Source organism: Antennarius striatus, chromosome 10 (assembly GCF_040054535.1).
Source record: "Antennarius striatus isolate MH-2024 chromosome 10, ASM4005453v1, whole genome shotgun sequence".
Classification (NCBI taxonomy): Eukaryota; Metazoa; Chordata; class Actinopteri; order Lophiiformes; family Antennariidae; genus Antennarius; species Antennarius striatus.
The window spans coordinates 11,075,924-11,091,933 of NC_090785.1; the positions used below are offsets into that span (position 1 = coordinate 11,075,924).

General features: G+C 42.6%; 3 protein-coding genes across 4 annotated transcripts in view; all 3 read right to left on the reverse strand.

The window, feature by feature from the left end:
* Positions 1-16,010, reverse strand: part of LOC137602779 (protocadherin gamma-A2-like) — a 208,616-nt gene that overhangs the window by 123,166 nt on the left and 69,440 nt on the right. The gene's annotated exons all lie outside the window — the stretch shown is intronic.
* LOC137603139 (protocadherin beta-4-like) lies at positions 1,139-3,679 on the reverse strand. The gene is made up of 2 exons (XM_068326378.1): positions 3,300-3,679; positions 1,139-2,012 (listed from the first exon to the last, which is right to left on the reverse strand). The coding sequence occupies exons 1-2, from the start codon at positions 3,677-3,679 to the stop codon at positions 1,217-1,219; spliced, it is 1,176 nt and encodes a 391-aa protein (XP_068182479.1). The 3' UTR covers positions 1,139-1,216.
* LOC137603140 (uncharacterized) lies at positions 8,881-15,926 on the reverse strand. The gene is made up of 2 exons (XM_068326379.1): positions 13,498-15,926; positions 8,881-11,418 (listed from the first exon to the last, which is right to left on the reverse strand). The coding sequence occupies exons 1-2, from the start codon at positions 15,907-15,909 to the stop codon at positions 8,881-8,883; spliced, it is 4,950 nt and encodes a 1,649-aa protein (XP_068182480.1). The 5' UTR covers positions 15,910-15,926.

Sequence of the window (16,010 nt, forward strand, 5' to 3'; positions counted from 1 at the left end):
GAAGCGTGATCGGGCCGACTGCCGAACCCCTCCTTGTGTGAAGGCAGTGCTTCTCCCTCTCCCTTCTCTCTCCTCTGTCTGTTCATACAACACCAGACTGTGTTTTATCAATCAACAGCGTCCCTTAGAGTTCAAACGGAGGAAATAAACTGGTTGACATTCTTGCAATAGAAATACACGCTATTATAGAATCTCCTCGATGAACTCAGAGGAAGGCAGACCTGCTGCAATAAAAAATAAATACAGACAAAATACATCCACTAAGGATGTGGCCCATAATGGCAAGACCCCACACAAGATCCTGCCACCAGCAGAAAGCCAGAGATGCTTCTGTGTCATTGTGTGGAAAGTCTGGCACAGCAGATGACTAAATGAAGAGCGCTGAGTAGTTTTGAATATCCTCTTTCTATAAGTGAAAAATCGTGAATGGCATATTTAAGAGGACAATAATCTATAACACTGAAGTGAGAAAACCTCATTTATTTTGTTCGTTTAGTTGTTGAAGATATTAATAGGGCAAACAAAAAATGACACTGGTGTAAAATAGTATATATTAAAGTCAGCTATAAAACGCTATAGTGTATTTTATATATACATTATATATATTATATACATATATAGTGTATTCTAGAAATGTATATATTAAATCCATTCATAAAATACACTATAGTATATTTTATAAATAGACTAAATCACAATTGAAATATTGAATATGTAAATCTTAATCATAATTATAATCATAACGATAATGTGCTTCAGTTCGATTTCACAACGCAATTTAATGATTCTTTGAAAGAGCCATACCCCGCCCTCACAAAGTTTAGATGACGTTTTTTCCTTGCAATTTGTTTCATGCTGATCAAACAAACAACAGAGGAATTAAAAACATTAATCGTTGGAGATGATATAGTAACACAATTTTTTTTTTTTAAATCAAGGTAAAATGCAAAATGAGACTCTGTCCGTGGTTCTGGAATGAATGCCACAGTTGAAGCTTAATGAAACTTCACACAGAAGGGGAAAACACGACAAAGCGAAGCTGCATTTTAACAAATGACTAATAATAAATGCTACTTTTTTTTTTTACAATTAGCAAAAAATTGAAAGCTCACATAAAATCAGTCAGAGACCTTCATAGAATTTAAGAGCAAAATGAAGAGACAAATATTCATCTTTTAACTAAACACTGGGAGCTAAAGAACAGAAACTAACAATTTTATGAAAAGAAAAAGCTAACCTCTAGGGGAGAGTCTGGTTCATCCAGGATGCTCTTCTCTTCTCTTCTCTGTATCCGCTGCATCGTCCCTGTAGAACTGGGATCCATTATCAACACGTTCTGACTAGCAGCTCTGCCGAACTTACAGTCACTCTTTCTGGAGTCAGTCGTCCTGCACACCTCGTAATTGTACACGTGTGGGAGAGTCCCTGTCCCCACAGTGTCTGAGTAACGTGGTGGATAATATGGAATGACAGGGAGACTGGAGTGATACAGGATGCGAGACTGTCTCCACCTGTAGATTTTCACCGAGATAATCACCACCAAAGACGTGATGAAGAGGAAGGAAACTACAGCCAAAGCCAACACCAAGTAAAAAGTCAGGTTGTCATTGTACTCCTTGTCGTGTGGAAAGTCAGTGAACTCCGACAGCACTTCAGGGAAGCTGTCCGCCACCACCACGTTAACAATGACTGTAGCTGAACGAGAGGGCTGTCCGTTGTCCTCCACTATAACAGTCAGTCTTTGTTTCACAGCATCTTTATCAGACACTTGGCGGATGCTTCTGATTTCTCCATTCTGTGAGCCCACTTCAAACAGCGCCCTGTCTGTGGCTTTCTGCAGTTTATAGGAGAGCCAGGCATTCTGTCCAGAGTCCACATCAACAGCCACCACTTTGGTCACCAGATAGCCCACATCTGCTGAACGAGGCACCATTTCAGCCACCAGAGAGCCTCCAGTCTGGACTGGGTACAGAACCTGAGGAGGGTTGTCGTTCTGGTCCTGGATCACTATTTTCACACTCACGTTACTACTGAGTGGAGGGGAGCCTCCATCCTGCGCTCTGACAACTACCTGAAGTTGCTTTATTTGCTCATAATCAAATGAATGTAACGCACAAATAACTCCAGTTTCACTATTTATGGAGACGTAAGCTGAAGTTGGACTACCATTGATTTGAGAGTCCTCGAGAAAGTAGGATACTCTAGCATTTTGATTCCAGTCACTGTCTTCCGCTTTAACGGAAATTATAGACATGCCTGGTGAATTATTTTCAGTAAGGTAAGAAACGTAGTTTTGTTTATTAAATACAGGGACATTGTCATTCACGTCAGAGATTTTCAGACGTAATATTGTTGTGCTTGACAAGGATGGCGATCCTGAATCGGCTGCTCTGACAGTAATATTATATTCCGGTGCAACTTCTCTGTCAAATACTGAGTCTGTTACTAATGCATAGTAATTAGTTAATGTCGATTTTATTTTAAATGGGAGGTTGCCGTCTGCTGTGCAGCTAATTTGACCATTTCTTTCAGAGTCTGCATCAATCGCATTTATTATTGCCACTGTTGTACCCACGGCAGAATCCTCGGGCACGGGGCTGGAGAATGACATCACATTTATGATAGGCGCATTATCATTAATGTCCATAACCTCCATGATCAACTTGCTTGAATCTGTCAGACCTCCTTGGTCCATAGCTTCAATCATAATTTCATATTTCTTATTTTTTTCATAATCCACTGTCCCCTCGAGCGTTACAATCCCTGTAATTTGGTCTAAATTAAATACATCAAGCAGCTGCTCTTTCATGTTTGAAAACCTGTACGTCACAAGGCCATTTGACCCACTATCTGCATCGCTTGCGCTGACTGTGGTAATATAGGTGCCTTTTAACGTGTTCTCCCAGATGACAGCTCTGTAGAGAGTCTGGTTAAATATGGGAGGGTTATCATTGACATCAAGCACCACAATATCTATATTTACTGTCCCAGATCTATGCGGACTTCCGCCGTCAACAGCGATCAGCTTTAATGATATTCGTTGCTCACTCTCTCTGTCTAAGGGTTTTTGAAGCACCATCTCGGCATATTTTCGACCATCCGGGCTTGAATGCTGGTTCAAACTAAATATATCATTTGTACTCAGTATGTATTTCTGGAGTCCATTACTGCCGACATCTGCGTCTTCGGCGTTTGGCAACAAAAATTTTGATCCAAGTGTTGCAATTTCGCTTATTTCAAATTTAATTCCATGTTTTGTAAATGTCGGAGAATTGTCATTTATGTCAATTATTTCGATCGTTACTCGGTGTAGCTCCATAGGGTTTTCTAAAATTACCTCAAAGCTGAAGCTGCACGGTGTTACGTCTCCGCAAAGCTGCTCTCGGTCTATTCTCTCATTTACTATTAAAACGCCTTTGTCTGCTTCCAGCTCGGTGTACTGCGCGCTTTGTCTCGTCACGATCCGGGCACGACCAGAACGGAGCCTCCGCACATCCAAACCAAGATCTTGAGCTACATTTCCTATGACAGAACCCCTTTTCAGCTCCTCTGGGATTGTGTATCTGATTTGGCCAGATACGATGTGGCCGAGGCAGCACAGAGACAGGAGAAGCGACCATACTGACCTGCTATGGAAACGCCATTTTTCATAAATGGGAGAGGATTTTTCAAACGCCATTGCAGAAATAAATGACGATGTCAGCCGCGTTGTGAATACAGTCCGCAGAGAACAGAAGTGTTTTTTTTTTTAAATCAAGAAATCCTTTGATTTTAAAATCTTCGCTCCAAATGAATCCGTGGTCAACAGTCCTGCTGATTAAGCCCCTCACTCAGTCCTCTTCTCTGACCAAACTGTGAAAAATAGAGCTGTGCATCCACGAAGGCAAACCTGATCATACTTCGTTTCACCAACCAACAGCGTCCCTTACTGTCCAAAGTATGAATTCCATGGACGCAGACGAAAAATGCAATTTTCCAAACACGTTACTGTAATACAGCAGTTCACTTACATAAAAAAAACCACACACACACACACACACACACACACACACACACACACACACACACACACACACACACACACACACACACACACACACACACACACACACACACACACACACACACACAAAAAACGACACTCATTTCTGACGTCTATTTAGGCTTTTTTGTTTTTTCGACCAGAAAATTGAATAAATATCATTAAGTATATTTTTTAGTCTCTTTGTTTCTGCACTTAATTATACTGGGGGGGGAAAGTGATCAACATGTGATGAAGTGGAAGTACGCCATGCTTGAACTATACTTCTGCCAAAATAAAGCATTAAGTTAAAGTTCTTCAGAAAAGAAAAAAAGTTCCTGCTCCACAGTAAATCAAGAAGAAATTCAGAAAAGAACATTGAAGAGTCCAAAGTGTAGGATTCATTTTCATCTTGCAGTGTGAATGTCAGTTACAACCTTCTCTACCCCCTGTCAGGTCACACACACACACACACACACACACACACACACACACACACACACACACACACACACACACACACACACACACACACACACACACACACACACAGAGAGAGAGAGAGAGAGAGAGAGAGAGAGAGAGAGAGAGACTGCTGTCCCTGAAGAAAATCTACATTTGGGATATAAATGAGCATTAGTGTCCTGAAGAATAATTCTGGCTGATAAATATCAATAACATCTGAACACAAGCTGAAGTTTTACTGGTGTCATTTAATCTCAGACAAACTGTGTTCAGGGAAGCTGTCCACCACCACATGTTTAGGACACAGACAAAAAGCTTTATCCGTACGGGAACACTTCTTTAGTTTTTCATCATATGTAAGTAAACAATGCAGGCATCTGTTTTATGAATAACTGACTCTGGTCACGAAGAGACCATGCATTTGATTCCATACACACAACAGTCACTGGAGAAAAATACGAAGGGGAGGGGCATGAATCCTGGCAGATGTTTATGTCTAGCAGCATCTCTGTTGAGTCTGAAGTTAACGAAACTTAATGATGGATATTATCTGTCATTGCTGCCTCCAACCAAGAGTCTAGCAAAGAAAATGCATTGTCAGATGCTTTGTCTGATTCATATGTTTGCTGCTGACCTGACAAGTTCATTGCTGATGCAGTTACATCTTCAGTATCATTTCCATTTGATCTTTTTGACCGAAAATGTTATGTTGGTGAATGTCCAAGAAGATATACGTAGGTCACTAAAACACAACAACTACAACACAGTACTGCAGTAACTGTGGTGCAAACAAATAAGCTAAAGTGTCTGCTCACATCATTCTCTGATTGAAATTAATTACTCAGTATTTGTTTAGTGGGTTGTGCAGTGGTGACACCTGTGTGATTCATAAGCAGAAAACAACTTTTAAGTGAACCGTCTTTGTCATAGCCCCTTGTAAATCTAACAGTGGAAAGTCAACTTTTGGTCATTGGAAATGTCTCTGGCATGGTCTGCCAAAAACACCTCAAAGGTTGAAACTTAAATGTGATCTCAAAGGTCATTGAGGTTAATAGCCAATAAAACACACTAAGATAATTGCAGATTATTGATTCAGTATGTTAAAAGCCTCACCTCTAGAGGAGAGTCTGGTTCATCCAGGATGCTCTTCTCACTCTGTATCCGCTGCATCGTCCCTGTAGAACTGGGATCCATTATCAACACGTTCTGACTAGCAGCTCTGCCGAACTTACAGTCACTCTTTCTGGAGTCAGTCGTCCTGCACACCTCGTAATTGTACACATGTGGGAGAGTCCCTGTCCCCACAGTGTCTGAGTAACGTGGTGGATAATATGGAATGACAGGGAGACTGGAGTGATACAGGATGCGAGACTGTCTCCACCTGTAGATTTTCACCGAGATCATCACCACCAAAGATGTGATGAAGAGGAAGGAAACTACAGCCAAAGCCAACACCAAGTAAAAAGTCAGGTTGTCATTGTACTCCTTGTCGTGTGGAAAGTCAGTGAACTCCGACAGCACTTCAGGGAAGCTGTCCGCCACCACCACGTTAACAATGACTGTAGCTGAACGAGAGGGCTGTCCGTTGTCCTCCACTATAACAGTCAGTCTTTGTTTCACAGCATCTTTATCAGACACTTGGCGGATGCTTCTGATTTCTCCATTCTGTGAGCCCACTTCAAACAGCGCCCTGTCTGTGGCTTTCTGCAGTTTATAGGAGAGCCAGGCATTCTGTCCAGAGTCCACATCAACAGCCACCACTTTGGTCACCAGATAGCCCACATCTGCTGAACGAGGCACCATTTCAGCCACCAGAGAGCCTCCAGTCTGGACTGGGTACAGAACCTGAGGGGGGTTGTCGTTCTGATCTTGAATATTTAATTTAACTGTGACATTGCTGCTTAAAGGCGAGGAGCCTCCATCTTGTCCTTTTATTAAAATATTTAGAGTTTTGATTTGCTCAAAGTCAAATGATCGAATTGCTTGTATAACACCACTTTCTGCATTGACAGATACGTAGGAGGACATGGGGCTACCATTTAACTGAGTCTCAATAAGCAGGTACGACACACGGGCGTTCTGGCCAATGTCCGCATCGTGTGCTTTCACTGAAAATACGGATAACCCTGGGGAGTTATTCTCCATAATGTTTGCTTCATAAAAACTCTGTTCAAATACAGGATTATTATCGTTGACGTCGGATAATCGAAGTGTTATTGTCTTGTTAGTCATGAGCGGAGGACTGCCTTCATCCACAGCCGTGAATGTGATCGTATAATCAGGATTACGCTCCCTGTCAAGAACCCCGGTGGTCATCAAAGTGTAATAATTCTTTAACGATGACTGAATTGCAAACGGGATATTTTTGTTGACTGAACAGTCCACTTTACCGTTTTTGCCGGAATCTACATCTTTAACGTTAATGATAGCGACAGTAGTTCCAGTCGGAGAATCCTCGGGGATGGCGCTCGAAAACGACGTCAGCGTAATGACAGGTGCGTTATCATTTACATCTATTACTTCAACGATCACTTTCGTTGACGTGCTTTGTCCACCTTGATCTTTTGCCTGAACACCAATCTCATATATTTTATTCTCCTCATAGTCAATCTTACCACTGACAGTTAAATGCCCATTATTTTCATCAATACTAAAAAGTTCAGCCACGTTACTAGACATACGATTAAAGTGGTAGGTGACACGGCCGTTCATCCCTTCGTCTGCATCTGTAGCACTCAGACTCACGACTAACGTTCCCTTTGGAGCATTTTCTTTGACAGATGCTTTGAAATTGGCTTGCGTAAAAACCGGAGCATTGTCATTTGTGTCTCGCACAGTCACATGTATTTTTAGCGTCCCCGATCTCTGTGGATCACCGCCGTCCACAGCAGTAAGCAGGAGAAGCATCGTCTCCTCCTTCTCGCGATCTAAAGCATTAGAAAGATACAGCTGTGCATACTTATGACCATTTGGACTGGATAACACCTTTATATTAAAATGCGTAGTTGGATGTAACGTATAGCCTTGTAAAGCGTTGACGCCGACATCAGGATCTGTGGCGCTCTCTTGTAATATTTCTGTTCCGATAAGTGCTGATTCTAGGATCTCTACATGCACTTCTTTCTCGTGAAACACAGGCGCATTATCATTCACATCTAACACCTCCACTACCACGCTGTGTAACTGCATTGGATTGGTCATAATCATTTCGAAATTCAAGCTACAGGGCGACGTCTGCCCACAGAGCTGCTCTCTGTCTATTCTTTCTGTCACCACAAGAATCCCTTTGTCTGCGTCCAGCTTGATATACTCGCTGCTATCGCCGCTAACGATCCGCGCATCACCTGATTTCAGTCTTCTAGCGTTGATGCCTAAATCCTCAGCCACATTTCCAACAAAAGAGCCCTTCCTCATCTCCTCTTGGACAGAGTAGCGGATCTGACAGACGACTGCGTCAAGAAGAAAAGCAAGGAGGAAAGCCTGGACTTGCCGATTAATCCTGGGTTCGCTCCCGGTAAAATGCATATTCCCTGTGCGATCCACCGGAATCCAATGAAAGGGATGTAAGAAGGGCGTGTATCCTGTAGTGTTCAGATAGTATGTTTATGATCAAGATCTAAAAAAAAAAATCACATCTGAAATCACCGGAGGAAATGAAGACCGACTATCCTTCGCTTCTCTGTACACTATGAGACGAACGGGAGGTGTTGGGTGATTTTAAAGGACCTGCAAGAGCCATAAAGACCAACAGCGACCCTTATAGTCCATTATGAATATAACAGGGGGGAAAAAACAAACGTCTGCCAATAGTAGTGCAAAGTGTGTGTGTGTGTGTGTGTGTGTGTGTGTGTGTGTGTGTGTATGTGTGTGTGTGTGTGTGTGTGTGTGTGTGTGTGTGTGTGTGTGTGTGTGTGTGTGTGTGTGTGTGTGTGTGTGTGTGTGTGTGTGTGTGTGTGTGTGTGTGTGTGTAACGATGGATGTATTAGTGACAAGTCATTCATCAATATGTATGCGCATTGATGTAGCTTTACAGAGGGATGAAATGACTGTAACTGACAATGTGGGACAGAAGAATGAACCACATCCAGGACGAAAGTATCCATGAAGGATAAAATTTTCCACTATCAGATAAAAATACAAATTCATGAGGAAAAAGTTAATAAAATGTTCACGTCAACGTCACATCTTAAATGATAAAAAGGAAAAGTATTATAATCCATTCACATCGCAGTGTGATTTGTTAATTCTCACATCGGTGAAGTATTCAGATCAGCAGGAGCTGTCCAACGTAAATGGTGCTGAAAATGCCATCTTTTCATACAGTGACACACACATTAAAACCAAAACCATATTCATTAATAAAAAAACAAAAAAACAAACAAACGCATTTCTGGTTAAGTAGGGGATTTGTAAAAGTAACCAACCTCTACAGGAGAGTCTGGTTCGTCCAGGATGCTCTTCTCACTCTGTATCCGCTGCATCGTCCCTGTAGAACTGGGATCCATTATCAACACGTTCTGACTAGCAGCTCTGCCGAACTTACAGTCACTCTTTCTGGAGTCAGTCGTCCTGCACACCTCGTAATTGTACACGTGTGGGAGAGTCCCTGTCCCCAAAGTGTCTGAGTAACGTGGTGGATAATATGGAATGACAGGGAGACTGGAGTGATACAGGATGCGAGACTGTCTCCACCTGTAGATTTTCACCGAGATAATCACCACCAAAGACGTGATGAAGAGGAAGGAAACTACAGCCAAAGCCAACACCAAGTAAAAAGTCAGGTTGTCATTGTACTCCTTGTCGTGTGGAAAGTCAGTGAACTCCGACAGCACTTCAGGGAAGCTGTCCGCCACCACCACGTTAACAATGACTGTAGCTGAACGAGAGGGCTGTCCGTTGTCCTCCACTATAACAGTCAGTCTTTGTTTCACAGCATCTTTATCAGACACTTGGCGGATGCTTCTGATTTCTCCATTCTGTGAGCCCACTTCAAACAGCGCCCTGTCTGTGGCTTTCTGCAGTTTATAGGAGAGCCAGGCATTCTGTCCAGAGTCCACATCAACAGCCACCACTTTGGTCACCAGATAGCCCACATCTGCTGAACGAGGCACCATTTCAGCCACCAGAGAGCCTCCAGTCTGGACTGGGTACAGAACCTGAGGAGGGTTGTCGTTCTGGTCCTGGATCAGTACCTTAATAGTGGCCACTGAACTCAGAGGAGGGGATCCAGCATCTCGAACTGTTACGTTAAACTCAAACCATTTGATCTGCTCATAATCAAACGACCTGACAGCGTGAATGACGCCATTGTCTGAGTTCACAGACACCAGGGAGGAAACAGCAACCCCGTTAATTTCTGAGTCTTGAACAAAGTAAGAAACGCGGGCGTTCTGTCCCCAGTCTGCATCAGTAGCACTGAGAGTAAACACAGAAAATCCAGGAGAGTTGTTCTCTGGAACAGTCACTCTGTATTCTGATTGGTCAAACTTGGGCGGACAATCATTCACGTCAGACACTTTGACTGTAATGTTCTTGCTGCTGGACAGAGGCGGAGAGCCTTGATCAGAGACGGTCATGGTGATATTATATTCAGAAATACTTTCTCTGTCTAACAGGTTATCTGTTACTACAGTATAGTATCCTGTTAATGAAGACTCGATTTTAAACGGGACGTCGGAGTTAATGGAACACGTGACCACACCGTTGCGGTCAGAGTCCTCGTCATCCACATTAACAACAGCTATAGTTGTACCCGGAGGAGAATTCTCTGGGATGGAGTTAGAAAATGACATCAGCTGAATTGTCGGGACGTTGTCATTCTCGTCAACTACCTGGATTATAACTTTACATGTGTCTGTGTATCCACCGTGGTCACTGGCCTGAACATCTAACTGATAAGTTTTTAATTTTTCAAAATCTAATTTACCTGACACTGTAATTTTACCAGTGTCAGAATTTAATGCAAAAAGCTGATTGGAATCATCAGTGAAATGAGGAATAGAATATATAATTTCACCATTTACTCCTTCATCTGCATCATTTGCAGAAACAGTTGTAATGATCGTTCCATCAGGAGAATTCTCCTTAACATCTGCTTTATAAACTGACTGACTACACACCGGTGCATTATCATTAATATCTAACACGGTGACATGAATGCGGACTGTCCCTGATCTGTGCGGCTCTCCTCCATCTGACGCAATCAGCACCAGTGTGTGAGAGTCTTCCTTCTCTCGGTCTAGCGGGTTTTGTAAAACCATTTCAATAAACGATCGCCCATCTGTCTGTCCCCGTATTTCTAATTTAAAATAATCTGATGGTTTAAGGGTGTACTTTTTAATTTCGTTAACACCGACATCAGGGTCTTTGCCGCTCATCATAGAGAATCGAGTCCCCGATGCAGCGTTTTCAGCAATTTTCAAGCTGATTTCATCTTTAGGGAACGACGGGCTGTTATCGTTTATGTCTGTTACCTCCACTGTTACTCGATAAAGCTGGATTGGATTTTCTAAAATGACCTCGAAGCTGAAGCTGCAGGGCGTCGTCTTTCCACACAGTTCCTCTCGGTCGATTCGCTCCTTGATAACAAGAGTGCCTTTGTCTCGGTTCAAATCCACGAACTGACGGCTTCCCTTTGTAATGATACGAGCTTTACCTGATATGAGCCTCGACACATCCAAACCCAAATCTCTGGCAATGTTTCCGACAAAAGACCCCTCTGCCTGCTCCTCCGGTACGGAATAGCGAGCCTGTCCAGTCACTGAGCTCAGATGGAAGAGACAAAGAATGACGAGCAGCGCTTGCCATCGGCCTCTGCCAGCGTTTATCCACATGAAATCCATCGTGAATCCAAACACACACGTAGTGATCGATCTTAGTACAAAACCGATGTGAGTATTTCCATGAAATGAAAGGTAAAAAAATATATTCAACTGGGAAAATCTCCGATAATTTTACCCTGTGGACCTTCAGGCTCAGACCTTCATCTGTTCAGCAGTGAACAGTGAACGTATTAAAGGGGTGGATCGCTGCTCTGCTGGATTGGACAGTCAGTCAGTGATGAATCAACAGCGGCGCTCAGAGCCCATATTTGGTAATGTAAACAGAGGTTTAAAGGAAATGTTTAAATATTGTATTACGTTCTTTTTAATGAAATTACAAAAAACTAAATATATTATTAACGTTTTGGCTCTCAGTTATTTGAATTGGGTTATTAAACAATACACCTATTCTACAACAGGACACGAAGTTCGCAGACAGAAGTAAATCATATTGTCAACAAAATTCATCGAAACATTGATGTATTGTATAAAGAAAATGCCGCTGGGAAAGAGGAACGACGACCTATATTTTGAATAACTTTGAAATTTGAAGAAGAAGAAGTGAGTGTGTCTATAATAGAATAGAATGTAAATGTTGTACACTCAAAATTGTGGGACCACAGTTGTGTCGATTTATTTTGAATTGATTTATCCTCATCTATTTATCGTTAATATTTAAAGAAACGTAGTAAGTGTAGGCAGCGGAATATGGAACCTTTCTGACGGGAGCAGTTGTGCCCCGGGTTGTCTAAGGTGGGACCCTCCTCCACACCTCAGACGTAACCTGAACGACACAGTGAGCGGTCCGTGTCTTCATCGCTGCTGTTTTTCCTGTATTTCACAGGTCAGTAGTTGGTAAAAGTTACCAATTTCGATTCATTAAGAGTTAATTTCGCACGGAAAAGTCTCATAAAGGACGTGTGACAATGTTTTAAGTGTTTGTTTGTTTTTAACTTTGTGAATCGTGGGAATGCCGCGGAGTAGACAGAGACACGCGTGGCATCACGGGCGTTTTTGGGATTGCTTTACCCTCAGTTTGGTCTTGCAGACAAGAACGCTGCTGTTGCTACAGAGTGAGATCCGGGCTCACACATGGTTCATATTACAGGAAACGATTTATTTGTTGATGTTTTACATGAAATGAAAGTTACTATTGATGCATTTGTTTTTGTATGTATTGTGAATTCTGTTGCTAAAATGTTTATACTTTACAAGTTGTAGCTAAAAGGCTAAATGTTATGTATTGTTTTATTGTGAATTGTTTGAATAAGAAACGTAACCTGAATGACAAACTGAGCCGTCCGTGTCTTCAATGCTGCTGCATTTCATCTGTGTTTCACAGATTTGAACTTTGTTAATGAGGTACCATACTCTGGGACCCGTAACACGCATGAAAAAAAATGAAAGGTTGGAAAACAGAAGAAAAGGGGGGGTTCTCTACTTTAAAAACATCTATTTCCCCCTCAAGGATATGAATGAAACGAATGAATGAACTTTACTTCATTGTCAAACGCCATGCGCCCAATGAACAGCTTACTATGGGGACGGCGCCTTGCTCAGAGGTGCCTGGGCAATGCTCGGGAGGTGAACTGGCACCTCCCACTGCCAGTTCACCTCCGAAATATTTTTGCTAAACACGGGCCTTCAACCGTCGACCCGCCAGTCCCCAGCCCAATACTTACTGGACTGAGTGACTACCGCCCATATATCATATTTTCTAATAATGTAATAACACAAAATTAGGAGTACGTTGAGTTAAGATTCATCGTCCTCATGTCTTAACAACAATCAACAAATTATCGGTTTGAAAGCACTTACATTGTGTGTAAGTATTAAAGTTGATACAGGACCAGTTGATAGTCTAAAACACTGCAAGAAGGATCGGATGTTACTGATTTCATCTACAAAAATCATTGCTCAACCTGCACTTCGATCCATGTGCCGCTGTTTGCTCATATTATTTAATTTGCTATATCATTTTCATTATTCCAGAGATATAAAAATGCACTTGTATGGAAATATATTAGACAAATGGAACACTGAAAGCTCACCGTGTCAGCACCAGGGACAGTGACACTGACATGCAAATGAAAGTTTTGCAGCATTCAATTTCAAAAGAAAACGAAACAAACCCCCACGAAATCAATAAAACACACAAGTAAATGAGGTAAAAGTGTTGATATCACTCACCAAAGTAGACATTTGAGAACAGTTTCCTTTCAGCTCTTTGTCCACCTGTGGTGCATCAGTCTCAGCTCCATCCACACTCACTAAACTTTGACTCATCGGTTGCATATATTTCAAGTCACTCTTTCTGGAGTCAGTCGTCCTGCACACCTCGTAATTGTACACGTGTGGGAGAGTCCCTGTCCCCACAGTGTCTGAGTAACGTGGTGGATAATATGGAATGACAGGGAGACTGGAGTGATACAGGATGCGAGACTGTCTCCACCTGTAGATTTTCACCGACATAATCACCACCAAAGACGTGATGAAGAGGAAGGAAACTACAGCCAAAGCCAACACCAAGTAAAAAGTCAGGTTGTCATTGTATTCCTTGTCGTGTGGAAAGTCAGTGAACTCCGACAGCACTTCAGGGAAGCTGTCCGCCACCACCACGTTAACAATGACTGTAGCTGAACGAGAGGGCTGTCCGTTGTCCTCCACTATAACAGTCAGTCTTTGTTTCACAGCATCTTTATCAGACACTTGGCGGATGCTTCTGATTTCTCCATTCTGTGAGCCCACTTCAAACAGCGCCCTGTCTGTGGCTTTCTGCAGTTTATAGGAGAGCCAGGCATTCTGTCCAGAGTCCACATCAACAGCCACCACTTTGGTCACCAGATAGCCCACATCTGCTGAACGAGGCACCATTTCAGCCACCAGAGAGCCTCCAGTCTGGACTGGGTACAGAACCTGAGGAGGGTTGTCGTTCTGGTCCTGGATCAGAATCTTAATAGTGGCCACTGAACTCAGAGGAGGGGATCCAGCATCGCGAACTGTTACGTTAAACTCAAACCATTTGATCTGCTCATAATCAAACGACCTGACAGCGTGAATGACGCCATTGTCCGAGTTCACAGACACCAAGGAAGAAACAGCAACTCCGTTAATTTCTGTGTCTTGAACAAAGTAAGAAACGCGGGCGTTCTGTCCCCAGTCTGCATCAGTAGCACTGAGAGTAAACACAGAAAATCCAGGAGAGTTGTTCTCTGGAACAGTCACTCTGTATTCTGATTGGTCAAACTTGGGCGGACAATCATTCACGTCAGACACTTTGACTGTAATGTTCTTGCTGCTGGACAGAGGCGGAGAGCCTTGATCAGAGACGGTCATGGTGATATTATATTCAGAAATACTTTCTCTGTCTAACAGGTTATCTGTTACTACAGTATAGTATCCTGTTAATGAAGACTCGATTTTAAACGGGACGTCGGAGTTAATGGAACACGTGACCACACCGTTGCGGTCAGAGTCCTCGTCATCCACATTAACAACAGCTATAGTTGTACCCGGAGGAGAATTCTCTGGGATGGAGTTAGAAAATGACATCAGCTGAATTGTCGGGACGTTGTCATTCTCGTCAACTACCTGAATTATAACTTTACATGTGTCTGTGTATCCACCGTGGTCACTGGCCTGAACATCTAAATGATATGTTTTTAATTTTTCAAAATCTATTTTACCTGAAACTCTAATTTCTCCAGTCTCAGAATTTATTCCAAAAAGCGGCATCGCTCCTCTGGCGATATCACCAATTGAATAAGTAACTTCACCATTTACCTCAATATCTGCGTCATTTGCACTAACAGTTGTAATGATCGTTCCATCGGGAGAATTCTCCTTAACATCTGCTTTATAAACTGACTGAGTACATACTGGTGCATTATCATTTGCATCTAACACAGTGACATGAATGCGGACTGTCCCTGATCTGTGCGGCTCTCCTCCATCTGACGCAATCAGCACCAGTGTGTGAGAGTCTTCCTTCTCTCGGTCTAGCGGGTTTTGTAAAACCATTTCTATAAACGATCGTCCATCTGTCTGTTTCTGTACCTCCAATTTGAAATGATCTGATGGTTTGAGTGTGTATTTTTTAATATCATTTATACCCACGTCGGGATCATGAGCTGTGTTGACGGAGAAACGAGTCCCCGAAGCAACGCTTTCAGCAATTTTCAAGCTGATTTCATCTTTAGGGAACGACGGGCTGTTATCGTTTATGTCTGTTACCTCCACTGTTACTCGATAAAGCTGGATTGGATTTTCTAAAATGACCTCGAAGCTGAAGCTGCAGGGCGTCGTCTTTCCACACAGCTCCTCTCGGTCGATTCGCTCCTTGATAACAAGAGTGCCTTTGTCTCGGTTCAAATCCACGAACTGACGGCTTCCCTTTGTAATGATACGAGCTTTACCTGATATGAGCCTCGACACATCCAAACCCAAATCTCTGGCAATGTTTCCGACAAAAGACCCCTCTGCCTGCTCCTCCGGTACGGAATAGCGAGCCTGTCCAGTCACCGAGCTCAGATGGAAGAGACAAAGAATGACGAGCAGCGCTTGCCATCGGCCTCTGCCAGCGTTTATCCACATGAAATCCATCGTGGATCCAAACACACACGCAGTGATCGATCTCAGTATAAAATCTGTGTGAGTATTTCCATGGAATGAAAGGTAAAAATATATTCAACTAGGATTATCTC